The sequence below is a fragment of the Esox lucius genome, chromosome 19 (assembly GCF_011004845.1).
Source record: "Esox lucius isolate fEsoLuc1 chromosome 19, fEsoLuc1.pri, whole genome shotgun sequence".
In the NCBI taxonomy this organism is placed as follows: domain Eukaryota; kingdom Metazoa; phylum Chordata; class Actinopteri; order Esociformes; family Esocidae; genus Esox; species Esox lucius.
In genome coordinates, this window is record NC_047587.1 from 14,103,191 (window position 1) to 14,117,552 (window position 14,362).

At 43.6% G+C, this 14,362-nt stretch overlaps 1 protein-coding gene across 1 annotated transcript in view; it reads right to left on the minus strand.

The window, feature by feature from the left end:
- reln (reelin) overlaps positions 1 to 14,362 on the minus strand; it is a 150,246-nt gene that overhangs the window by 100,669 nt on the left and 35,215 nt on the right. The window contains exon 2 of the mRNA XM_029115018.2: positions 9,966 to 10,073. Within this exon, the coding sequence (XP_028970851.1) occupies positions 9,966 to 10,073 (108 nt within the window). The remainder of the gene's footprint in view (positions 1 to 9,965; positions 10,074 to 14,362) is intronic.

A 14,362-nucleotide genomic window follows, 5' to 3' on the forward strand; every position in this document is an offset into this window, starting at 1 on the left:
AGCTTGGAAAGGTCCAGCTTGGAGAGACCCAGGTTGGAGAGACCCAGGTTGGAGAGGTCCAGCTTGGAGAGAACCGGCTTGGAGAGGTCCAGCTTGGAGAGAACCGGCTTGGAGAGGTCCAGCTTGGAGAGAACCGGCTTGGAGAGGTCCAGCTTGGAGAGACCCGGGTTGGAGAGACTCAGGTTGGAGAGGTCTGGCTTGGAGAGGTTTGGTTTGGAGAGACCCAGCTTGGAGAGACTCGGCTTGAGGAGGTCCGGCTTGAAGAAGCCCAGGAGACTGACGCATCGGGTGTCTGGGAAACAACTGGGGTTAACTGACTTCATTGAACAACAGATTTTCCAACTTAATGGCCTGGTGATTCGATTTAACAACCCTTCTGGAACTAGTCAGATGTCCTATCTACACACACACACACAAACACACACACACACACACACACAGGGAGGTGGTGTCAGAGCCTGTCTGTGTGTAAATGTGTTAGTTAGCTGTATGCGAGTGTGAACAAGCAGCTCAGAGAGAATGAGAGACAGAGAGAATGAGAGACAGACAGACGCACACATACAGACAGAAAAAGAGAGACACAGAGAAAGAGAAAAAGAGAAACACAGATAAAGACAGAAAGAGAAAAAGAGGGAGCAACACACTGAGAAAAGAGAAAAAAGACAGAGAAAAAGATAAAGAGAGACACAGAGAGAACAAGGAGAGAGACAGAGAGAGACAGAAAAAGAGACACAGAGAAAGAAAAAGAGTGAGCACCCAAACGTTGAGCCACCTGTTAGCGCCCTGCAGGATTGTGGGATTGTAGAGTGAGACAGACAGAAGACCAATCTGCGTAGCACGCAACCATGCCAACAACACACAGAGATATACACTGAGCTAACGACGCTGTGTTATGAGTGTGTGTGTGTGTATGTGAGAGTGAGAGAGAACGAGAGACGGAGGGAGAGAAAGAGAACGAGAGAAAGAGTACACATTAAGTCTAATATGTAACAGCGTCCTGACAAGAAATATAATCTTCAGTGCTAATAAATGAATAAATAAATAAATAAATGGATAAATAAATAAATATATCTTGTCACATTGACTTTCCATGCCTGAGACACACACACACACATACACACACCACAGTGAGCTGGTGTGAGCGGGAGCATTGTTTTGTGCGAGGGTTGTTACTAGTGTTAGAGGTGTTCTGATGGTCTCAGAATGACAGCGATGTTTCAGGTCTCAAAGCTGTATCAGTTTTATTAATGAGGACGTCTGTGTAGCTTGTCCTTCACATCCTGTAAAGCAGTTTCTTAGTGCATTTTAGTAGAATGTGAATAAGCTTCAGAGCATGTGTGTGTGTGTGCATGAATGTGTGTGTGCATGTGTGATTGAGTCAGTACCACAGAGAGTGGAGAGATCGTCCCAGTCAGGGTGCTGTCAGCCCAGAGACAGGGAGCAACCTGATCACAGGATTCGTAAAGCAGCATTTGTGAGCACGTGTGTGTGCTTGGTAATGTGCAAATGCCTGTGTGTGTGTGTGTGTGTGTGTGTAACAGCGTGATCACAAAGAGAGCAGTGCTTTTGAAGTCTCTGAGGGGCTGACAGCTCCAAACCCCATGAGAACCACATTCCTCTCACCTCCTCCCACCTCCTCCCTCTCCCTTACCTTCCCCTCATCTTCTGCGCTCTCTCCCTCCCACCTCCATTCCTTCACTTCTCTCCTCCCTGTTCTCCTCCCTCCACCCCTCCATAGCTCTTACCTCCCTCTCTTCTACCCTCCTCGCTCCTCTTTCAAATAATATCATGTCTTCCCCTCCCTCTCTCTTTTCTTTGCATACCGTCTCCCTTTATGTCTCTCTCCCCTCTCCTCTCTCAGTATTTTTCCTTTTCTGTATCACTTCTCTCATCTCATTCTCTTCATCCCTTCCTCCCCATCTCCAGAGACAGTAAGTACAGATGACATACAGAAAGAAAAACCCAGCTCTGAAAGCTGTGACCTGGGAAATAGACCTGTACATAACAGCATTATGAGCTGCCATCTCTCACTATGCGGACAGCTGAATGACATCCAATCTGACTCTTTAGCCAACTGGACCCTGACCGCGACCTTGAGTCTTCACTGTGATCACGGTTTATTGGTGAGAGAGACCCCTGTGATTACTGTGTTCTGCTGAGAAAGACCACCCTGATTACTGTGTACTGGTGAGAGAGACCGACGTGATCACTGTGTACTGGTAGGAGAGACCACCATGATCACTGTTTACTGGTGAGAGAGACCGACGTGATCCCTATGTACTGGTAAGAGAGACCACAATGATCACTGTTTACTGGTGAGAGAGACCATCATGATCACTGTGTACTGGTAGGAGAGACCACCATGATCACTGTTTACTGGTGAGAGAGACCGACGTGATCCCTATGTACTGGTAGGAGAGACCACCATGATCACTGTTTACTGGTGAGAGAGACCGACGTGATCACTGTGTACTGGTAGAAGAGACCACCATGATCACTGTTTACTGGTGAGAGAGACCGACGAGATCACTGAGTACTGGTGAGAGAGACCATCATGATCACTGTTTACTGGTGAGAGAGACCATCATGATCACTGTGTACTGGTGAGAGAGACCACCATGATCACTGTTTACTGGTGAGAGAGACTGACGTGATCACTGTGTACTGGTAGAAGAGACCACCATGATCACTGTTTACTGGTGAGAGAGACCACCATGATCACTGTGTACTGGTGAGAGAGACCATCATGATCACTATTTACTGGTGAGAGAGACCACCGTGATCACTGTATATATTTTTTCCTACTTGCTTTTGGCAATGTAATAAAATGTTCCCCAAGCAAATAAATTTAAATACAGTTTTTCAATTTTTTTATTTATGAGAAACATAGAGAGTCAGAGAGATGTAGAGACTAAGACAGAGAGACAGAGAAAGAGAGAGCGAGGGAGAGAGAAAGATGTTCCCCCCTCTTTCCTCAGCCACAATTCAAGAGGTGACGTTTAATCAGTCATATATTTTTTAATCTGTCTGGGTGAGTCAGTGGGGTCAGGAGGTGCAGTCTGTCACTAGAAGGTTGTGGTGGGTGTCTGGTAGATGTCCCTGACACTAAACTGTCTCCTTTGTCAGTTGTGAAGATCAATTAATCACAGTCTGTGTTTTTTTGTGTATAGGTATCTGTGTGTGTGTCAGACTGATCCTTTGTCACAGGCACTCAATACACCCGCAAATACATAACAGTATGCAAATTAACAAAAATAAAAAAAATGGGCACTTCGATGGAGACATCCATCAATTTCTGAAGGTTCTATCCAACTCAGCAACGTTGCGGCAACACCAATCACACGCAAGGTCACTATGATGGAAAGATGATGAAGGAATGAACACTGGTCAACCTACTATCTCTTCTTCTGTCCTCCGACAATAAGTCCCATCACACCATATATCCTCCTACAATAACTCCTCACATCCTCTACCCTACAATAACTCCCATCACATCCTCTACCCTACAATAAATCCTCACATCCTCTATCCTCCTACAAAGACTCCCTCCCATCACATCCTTTTTCCTTCTACAAAGATGACTCTCCTATCAAATCAACTATCCTCTTGCAAAGACTTCCTTTTCCTACTTCCTTTTCCTTGCTTCCACTCCGTCTTTCCCATTCTCCCGGTATCCTCCCATCTGTCTGTTTCCTTCTTGCTTTTTGATTTGCATCAGATACGTGTATGTTATCAGCTCCTGTTGATCTTCTAGACCTTTTCTGCAGCTACACCATTTCACTAGAGTACCACTCCTTTCTGTCTGCCTATCTGTTGTCTGCCTGTCTGTGTGTTTCTGTCTGTGTTCTCCTTCCTTTCTTACCATCCAGCCATTATTTTCTCTCCAGGGTTCTGTGACATTTCCAAAGCCCAGTCTTCATTTTTATTTTTTCTCCTAAATTTAAACAGTTTTGTCTCATTTCAGCCAAATGCAACACATTATCTGAAACCTAAATGAAATTACCATTTAAGATTTTTTTGTGTTAAAGAGATTCCTCTATGTACTTTCAGGCTGAGTCCTTTACAATCCTAAATGCCAGGCTTCAGAACACTTTCCATAATATGCTACTTTATGTGACAACGATGAAAAAACATTTTGCATTAATTGCTGTTGGAGCTACAAATCAAATACTCTGTGGGGTCCTAAGCCATTTAACAACTTCTGCTCTGCATAATGTGTGTGTGTGTGTGGGTGTGTGTGTCTTGGTCCTTTATGATGAAAACTAAATGAATAATGGTGAACACACAAACATACAGATCAAGGATGACAGCAGTTTTACTTCAAGGGCAAATCTAAACTGTGTGAGTTCCCCTTTGTAAAGCCAAAGTCCTTGGAATGGAAAGAAAGGGCTTTTTAATGGAATGAAAGTCAAAACAGGGAAAACAATGAGTGATTGAAATTCTGTTTAAATTCTCCAGCAGCAGACTTTGTTTAAAAGTGTCATGGTGCTTTTCTGGCAGAAGTGTGTAGAGACATGGCTTTTAAAAGAGCACACACACACACACACACACACACACAATTAGTATAAAACTTCTAACTATACATGTTTCTAAGGACATCATATTTTCAAGTTTCTGAAGTAAAAACTAAATAAACATATTTATATGTACAGAGTTGGGGAGTAACTGATTACAAGTAATCAGTTACGTTACCAACTAAAATAACAGATACTTTTGAAAAAAATAATGATTACTTTTGGATTACGTCAATTGAAAAAGAATACGTGAGCTAAATAATTATGACATGTTGCATGTTTGATTTTATTATTTAATGTTTTAAAAACATAGTTATTTGAACCAAAATAACAATTGTGCACCTCAGTTGTTTTCTGTGTGATCATCATGCGCGAAAATGAGGACGCTCATAACCAGTTTAGTGACTGATGAAGCACTAGATTAGTTGGTAAAAACAATGATAGGTGATAGGTCTACCTCGTGTTATATCGTTTTCAATTGTCAAGGTTTATTTATCAAATTCATCGAACAACACAGCCAAGAAGAGTTGCACTGAACCACTCAGACAGGAAATGTTTTTGAAGATTGGCCAACTATTTGTTACATATATAAAACATTATGTAGAATTAATTACGATATTTAAGGAGAAAGGTGTGCTGGGAAGTTCTCTGCCGAAGGATGATTATTAGCATTTGATGAAAACCACCTCAACTCGGTCCAAGCAGGTAGGCCATGAGATTCTGCTTGCATTGCATCTCAGAATATTTCATCCATTGGTTATCATAGGCTACTGACGACATTGACTTTAGAGTGCAGGTGTATGATCACAGTTTATTTCTTTCATTTGCGTTTTGAAAATCCATCGATGGTGGCCCAAATAATCACATGTTTCGTTCACTCGGATAAAATGTATTGTGTGCGGATGTTCACGATTGCGAACGTACATTCGCATGCTTGGGGTTTCTGCGACATTTTGACTACGTTGGTGGTTGTGGAGCAAAACATCAGACTACTTCAGATTTAGAGTACCCTTCTTGAGAAATTGGCATTTATTTTTCCATACTGTTTTGAAGCAATTAAAATCATGAATAAAACAAATAACAGAAAAGGCTAACACATCCTTCGATTTTGTTTTAATAATAAAAAAATAAACATGAATTACATCATTACATTCGTGAGTGCTTTCTGAACTTGCTGTGATCATCAATCATCTTGCTACTCTCTGGAAGTCACACTCAGAGTTTTTGTCAGAAACACTTAACAAAGAGGGGCACGTTGATTAATTGCGTCGGTTCGAGGAGCTGGTTTAGGATGAATGAGATGTTTTGGAATGTTAGAACTGGGCAAAACAATACCCTCTGAAATGAAGAATTAAGAATCAAGATCTCTGAATCATAAATGTCTATATGAACTTTCAACAATATCCAGCTACAGAACATGGCCTGAGCCAATGTGTTTTAATTAGATGTCTCAAACAGAAACATGTCTGTACACCAATTGTTTTTATCAATGTCACCATATTTTTGCCCCTCGATTTACATTTACTTTGTTTGCAAACATTTGACCAAACATTTCAATTAAACTCACAAAGGCACTTAGAAGCGAGGTTCTTCAAGAATCCATATGTAGGCCAACAAATGCATGTGGAAGAATCCCACTATGTACTAGGTGCACATCCACGGCACAGACCAGAAACCCATGAAACCACCATGACATCCCTTAGTCCTGACCATCTCCTTCCCTCAAACACACACAACCACACACGCAGAACTGGTGGCTGTGAAGGAGGGCAGCTCCTGAACCATTTTTAAAATCCCGTCAGTCTCGCCCGTACTGGCTCCACTGTATCCCCACTGTATCCCCACTGTATCCACACTCTCACTGATCCCACAAGGAGGGGGCGTTAAGTCCTGACAACGCAGTAAAAGTTCAGGCTCAAAGGTTTCTCCTTCTTTTATAGAGAATGTATCTGAATATAAACTGAATATAAGGGTGACAGTGTATTATTTTTCAGAGGTAGTGAAGTCTTATAAACCACAGTTGCAGTTCTGTGTGCGTGTGTGTGTATGGCTGCAGGGAGGCTGGTGAGGTGTTTTCCCACGAGGGGCTGGCGCGCAGTCCTCCTGTCTCCTCTAGCCCACAACTCTGACCACAGATCCCCACAATGCTCTACAACAGACATACCCATTTCCTGGGAGGCACTCCGTCTTTCTTTGTCTCTGTCTTTGAATCTCTCTCTGTTTCTCTGGCGCTCTCTCTCTGCACCTCTCTCTCTTACCCTTCATCTCTTTTTCTGTTTCTTACTATTTCTGTCCCTTTATCTGTGTCTCTCTTTCTGTCTCTCCCAGTCTCCCTCTGTCTTCCTGGCACCACCCCAAAGCCACTGACTGTGTGATCTGAAAGGCAGGCAGACAGACACATACAGTCATTCTATTCTTTCTCCATCTCTAAGTCTCCTCTGTACCTACAGTTGCTTAAGACACTGCAACGATGCCCTCTTCAGCGCTCGATCCCCTCTTCAGCGCTCTGGCCAGCACAGATGTTACGTAGCAGCTTCATGGGTGTGTGTTTTGGGCTGGGGGTGTCGGCCAGGGAGCAGCTTCATGGGTGCGTTTTCGGCAGGTTGCCAGCCGGGGAGTAGCTTCGTGGGCGTGTGTTTTGGGCTGGTTGTGTCGGCCAGGGAAAGGTTATATTGGCCTGGGAGAAGACCAGCATCCAGTTAAATGTTAGACAAATGATACATGTGTGAGTGATTTGTGTTTGGTTCTCGTATAAAGAGAGAAGGGGAGATACGTGATGTGTTCATTCCTCGGGTTCCTGTCCCCACCGTCTCAGAGAGCCAAACCGTGAACACATCTGCGCGGCACATGTTAACTGCCTCCCAGAGTCACTGTCATCCAAGCCTGTACACCAGCCAGCTAGAGACACTTCCTGCACTGTGTGTGTGTGTGTGTGTGTGTGTGTGTGGCCTCTAATGATTAGATTATAGCCAGATCATGGTCATGACACAGCGAACATCAAACATATCCCCCCCTGCACACACCCCCCTGTACTTGTCCCTGACCCCTGACCCACACAGAGCCTGTCACAACAACACTGACTGTGGTGAACTTACAGAGACTTTAACAGAAACAGTTATCATCAAAGTGCCTAATTTAAACACTGGCTCCAACCCAACTATCTCATCAATACTGTGTCGCCCAGCCGCACTTAGTGTTTAGAAACGTCCCTCTCTTCTCCTCTTATTTCTTTGGTCTCTCATTCTCTCTTGATCCATCTCTAACTGTCTCTCTCTGCTCTCTCTCATTCTTAGTCCCCATCTAGGGGCCTCCAATACCAGTTCAGAAGGAAAATGCCACATATTAGTTTAACCCTTCATTGTAGAATAATGCACAACAATAAATAAGTCTTGGCGTTTGGTTCTGCTCTGGGGCAACTCACTGCCATTGCATGATCGTGTTTACAATACTACTAATAACAATATCAACACCATGACATCATTCATAGGAGATGAGCAAGGTACGCAGTACCGATCCCTCCATTAAAAGAACACAGAACCATCTGCATACTAGTAAGAACAGCACACATCAGAACTGAGCAATTAAGTAGTTAGTCTGGAATCTAATATTGTGATAGGAGAGATCTGACATCAGCTGATACGTCGCTGGCCAATCACAACTCTGGGTTCCTGTCTGAACTTGCTGTGATAATTTTCAGGAGGCCTGGGTCTATGGCCTTTCTCCCCTGAGAGTTATGCCTCAACCATGCCTGAGATCTGCAGACCTGCTGGTTCTATATCCATGGTCCTTTTTATTGGAATCTAATGGAATGAGATGGAATACAGCGATACTCCCTTCTAAATCAACTGGGCTGGCCACATCCAGCAAAGCATACCTCAGCAATGTGTTTTACCTCAGCAATGCGTTTTACTACACTTTAGTTTTTGTATTCCCCTCCATTGTGTTGACAAGCATGAAACATTTCACAAGTCAAATTCGGTTTGACAAATCACACAATATGAGTGCCTGCTTCAAGTCAAACCGCACGTTTTCAATGCGGTTCAACTCCGGAGACTGAGACGGCCATTGCAAAAGCTGTGTGTGCCGGTGACGGACAGGGGCGAACAAAGCTCCGGCAGGGTTTGGGCCTGGAGCCTTGGGCTGTGGGAACCGCTCTGGGACGAGAGCCGGGTCTCTGCGTGGGTGCATTGTGGCAACGCCGCACGCCCCAAGACGACCCCGGTGTTGGCAAGCTGCACCTCATGGCCCCATTTTGAGATATCTCAATTTGGATACCAACTTAGTTCATTGAGTGATTTTCATCACGAAGGGTTATTTTCTGTGCCCTGTGTTTCCGATAAAACCGAGTTCTTTCTGTTTCTTCTCTTTTGAGCCCACGTTGAGTCAGGCTGCCAGGCCAAATAGGCTTTAGATGATTATAAGTACAAAGACATTGTTTTTGCTTTATGCATCAGCAGCCACAAATACATTGAAAAAAGTAAGAATTCAGACACTGACCGTTAATTCAATTTATTAAGAGCAGATATCTTGAAGAAAAATCTATAGTAGATAGAAATGAAGCTGTTGCATCACACGATAACGTCCAAGATGTCTCCGACACTGATGGCAAAGCTAAAATTACACTGGAGATGTGTGTCCTTGGAATTACCCCTTACCACGTACAAAACCTCAGAAGAAGTCACCAACAGAAGAGGAATTACCCCGTACCATGTAAAAAATCTCTGAAGAAGTCACCAACAGAAGAGGAATTACCCCGTACCATGTAAAAAATCTCTGAAGAAGTCACCAACAGAAGAGGAATTACCCCGTACCATGTAAAAAACCTCTGAAGAAGTCACCAACAGAAGAGGAATTACCCCATACCATGTAAAAAACCTCTGAAGAAGCCACCAACAGAAGAGGAATTAGCCCATACCATGTAAAAAACCTCTGAAGAACTCACCAAGAGAAGAGGCATTTCCTCAGAAAGTCAACATTTGTGCAGTGATTTCCATCTCCCTATGGTCCATTGTTCCAATGCAGGTCTAAATTATTGTTCCTCTGTGGTTTGTATTGTATTTCCCACATAATTAAATACAACTCAGTTCCTTGTTCTGGTTAGTCAATGGACCGAGCCACGGCAAGTCAAACAGCCTGGTAATCCCCATCCACAGACTACTGATCAGGCTTCACCTTCATCCACCACAGCGCGTCAGATGTGCTCATTGACTGTACTGGGACTGAGGAGTCGTAGAGGAGAACCTGTAGTCTCAACACAGAATTGGTGTCCTTTGACTGATTAAAGCGCTGCTTCTTAGGACACTGGTTGGAGTTGGTAACTGACGATCAACACATGAGAAAGTCATATCTTCATTTTTATTTAATCTTGGTGCATTGAGGGTGAGGCCTCTATGACAACAACAGCCTGGCGTGTTACAAAAGCAAGGACCAATTGGGTTAAAAATGACTCACCAAAACCGAAAGCTGCTGGGGCCGTGATAGGAGCTGACTGGACCGGGTTGGACGTGTAGAGGCCAGTCACCAGAAGACCGTCAAAACTGGTACTGGTGGAGACAGTCACTGTGGAGGGAAAGACAGAGAGATAATGGATGTTTACCAACTTTAAAATAACATCAAGAGACAGGTGGTGGTGGGGGGGCAGGCTACAGTATCAAATATAAGGGATGTTTTTTTGGTCGCTGATGTTTATTGGTTTTTGCGAGCTGACGTTAATGCTGCTCGGGTGGTATAAATGTGTTAATCTGCACAGGGTCAAAGGACATCATCCACAACACGCTCTGCTACATATGTAGCTGGCTGGCTGATTAGCCAGTGTGACATGATCCATGTGACAGAGAACATGCCTCACAATGCAATTCCCCTGATCGCCCTCCCGGCTGCTTAACTAGCGTAACGAACTCAGAACGCAGGCACTAACTAGGGCTAGCAATTACAGGAGCCAGGTGAGACACACAGTCCCCTTAAGGAAGGTTTGGTAGAGTGTACACTATTACGTGTTTTATTGCAGAGAGATGGAGAGTGCTGTGAGAGAGAGGGGGGGGGGCGCCCTGAGAGGGAGAGATTGAGGGGTGGAGTGCCCTGAGAGGGAGAGATTGAGGGAGTGCCCTGAGAGGGAGAGATTGAGGGGTGGAGTGCCCTGAGAGGGAGAGATTGAGGGGTGGAGTGCCCTGAGAGGGAGAGATTGAGGGAGTGCCATGAGAGGGAGAGATTGAGGGGTGGAGTGCCCTGAGAGGGAGAGATTGAGGGAGTGCCGTGAGAGAAGGCAATGGAGATTGGGAGCATCGGTAGAGAGAGAGAAAAGTAATGTGGAAGAACCTTTTCACTAATTAGTGTACTGAGAATTCCCATCAGTTGTAATAGGGAAGATGTTCAGAATTTGCCTGCCAAGGTTTAGGTGTAAACCTTGCCAAACACTGCTACCCCATTGTGTGTTCCGAAGCCCCACATTGATGAGTCAGTAAAAGAAGATTGATAAACTAATCGGCTTGAGCTGTCACCGTGTTCCTCCGGAGCTAATCAATCCACGCTAGGTTGCCACGGTTGTCGTCGCAGCAACAGGCAGAGCCAGCAGGTGAGTTGGCTATTGATTGTCCTTGTAGTCCTACAGTAACTCTGAGTGACAGGATCACATCCTCACAAGACTACATTACTGGAGTCACTGTAAAACACCCGCAGCAGGGCTGAATCTGCAGACTAGAAGCCCCACAAGACCACATAAATATAGTAAAACATCAGTGGACTACAGGACTATTGAGTCCTCTACTCTGACCTCTGTTTTCACCATACCCTCAACACTGTTAAAAGTGCGTTGACAGGGTCAAATACGCTCGGTTGGAAATGTAAGGATATTCATAATGCTCAGACCTTCTGATTTGAAGATGTCAAGATTTGGATAACACCAACTAACCACAGCCATAACCTTTAGGATAAAGGTCCCTAACCCAAACCCTTACCATAAACCCAGTGGCGGCTGCTGGTCTTTCAAAGAGGGGAAGCTCATTTTCGGCCTACATTATAACCCTCTGATGGTCTTCATTTGTAGTGACACTCTGGGTCTTTTGGATCCCAGACAATAACATTTAATTTTGTAACAGGACAAAATTATTTAATCTGTTTATTAATCTAAAAAAATATATATTAAACTTTGTAAAACTGAAACAAGGATTGTGGTGTAGCCTATAATTGTGTGAAATGTCGACAAGCAGTTTCGCCAAACAAATATCAAGAAATATTGCAGCAGTTTGTCTTTCGAATACACTTGAGAAATTCGCGATGGGACTGAGCGCGAAATAGCTTCAGTGACTTCTTATAGTACTGACCGCTGTCAGTCAAAAGGAGATGCAGTTTGACAGATCGTCAGATCCTCCAATCATCACGCGGATCCCGGAGTCCGGGCCTGCCCACTCCTCATTCACCCCCAGAGACGCTGAGCATCCGTGGGTGGGACATAATCGCAGCATTTATCCAATCACCGTCTACTTTCGGAGCACTGAAAAAAACTGTTCTAAGCAGCCTCATTGAAGTCAATGGACGCTCTGCTTCAACAAGGAAATGCACTGTGACGCTGCGGGATTGTATGAGAAGAAAATTGAAATGTTTACACAATAGTACATATTTGACCATAATTGTTTTAGACATTATAGGGGAAGCTGAGCTTCCCTTGCAGTCTTAAAGAAATCCCCACTGCATAAACCTCACTGCACTACAGCACTACAGCACTACAGAAACTTCATATCACTACACATACATCACTACAGAAACATCACAGCACTACAGAAACAACACATCACTACAGGTACATCACTACAGAAACTTCACATCACTACAGATACATCACTACAGAAACATCCCTACAGAAACATCACAGCACTACAGAAACAGCACATCACTACAGGTACATCACTACAGAAACATCACAGCACTACAGAAACAACACATCACTACAGGTACATCACTACAGAAACATCACAGTACTACAGAAACAACACAACACTACAGGTACATCACCTCAGAAACTTCACATCACTAAAGATACATCAATACAGAAACATCTCAGCACTACAGAAACATCACAGCACTACAGAAACATCACATCACTACAGATACATCACATCACTTACAGAAACTTCACATCACTACAGAAAAAACATCACATCACACATCAGTGGAGTAAAAATCATACCAGCATACAATCACTGGCCACAAAACTATTGACTGACCAGTGTAATAACATCACAGGCCTAAAGCCAAATATCAACTAACTAAAATAATATAATCTCCGGGAATAAGTCTTCTGGATTCACAAGCCTAATAATATCACTGGCTGCGAGCCTTCTTGACTAGTGTATTAATATCTTTAGCTATAAGCCTTCTTGATTCTCTAGTGTATTAATATTTTTGGCTATAAGCCTACTCGATTCACTAGTGTGTTAATATCTTTGGCTGTAAGCCTTCTCGATTCACAAGTGTATTAATATCTCTGGAAATAAACCCCGCCGATTCACAAGCATTAATGTATCACTGGCTTTAAGCGTTCTCGATTCACAAGTGTATTAACATCCTTGGCACTGTAGGGCATGACTGGCTTGATGCCAACCAGACAGATCCTATGGCACTCCCAAAACAAATGTGTCTGGGTGGATACTGGACTGCATGAAAGGAGTACAGTCTGATTTGTACTGGGGTTCCCCCTGGTTTGTCAAGTGAGTGTGTCTGTTTGTGTGTGTGTGTGCGCCCGCGTGTGTGTCTGTGCATGCGGTCTGTGGCCAAAGATAAAGTTATGTCTGGTCTGTGAGCAATATTTTTGGGTTTGGCCTGTTTAAGTGCGGGGAATTTGGAGAGGAAAACTGTTTGTCTGTCTGTGGATGGATGCTTGTGGTGGACCACTAAAGGGTTGAGACTCGTGTTAAACGGCACACCAGTATAGTTTTATTGAATTTGTTTGCTGTGTCGTTCTGCATTCACATCTTCATGTGTCCCTGTTTTAAGAGCTCAACACTACTAACTGTCTCTCATTCGCCCCCTCTCTCTCCTGCCATCTCTCTCGCTCTTCAGTCTCTGCTTCTCTTTGTTTACATTGCCAAAGCAAGTTTTATAAAGAACAGAAACGTGTAATAAAAAACAACTGTAAAAGCATGAATACATACTACAGACTAAGTAACAATTACACAAAAGACATCTTGAGTGATGTGTTCTGAGTAAGACTGACAAGGGAACACAACTATAAAAATGAATGGTTGCTGGGTTCACAGTGTTTATGTTCTACTTGTTGCCCTACACAGTGTGTAGTACTCCCTTCACAGAACAGCACAATCTAATCATTGGCCAGTCTGACGTATATGTCTATTTCTTTGCAACTCTGCTTAGAAGGCCAGCATCCTAGAGTGGCCTCACTGTTGACATTGAGACTGGTGTTTTGTGGGTCCTATTTACAGTTTTTCCAGATTGCTTACAACCTGAAAGTGAATGCTTAGACGAACGCATCAAAACCATAACTTCTGTAACCATGCCTTAAACAAAGGCACCCAAAATACACACTTTCTGCTTTGCACATTATTTGCAATTCTGCAACACACTTTAGAAATCACTATGCAGTGTTTCTTAAATTAGACACTTTGTTCAAGAATGAAATCTCTTGCAATCATTGGGAAAACACTTCTATTCAAAACATACCTGAAATCGGCTAAACCCACACACACACATGAAAACACTTTTACAGTAATTGAACCCCAACTAGTCTGAGCCTGTGAGAACTTTGCAAACATGAAGGCAGCGAGATAAAGAGGAAGAGGGAAAGAGACAGGAAGAGTAGGAGGAAGACGAGGACAAGAACGAAGAAGGGCAGCAGG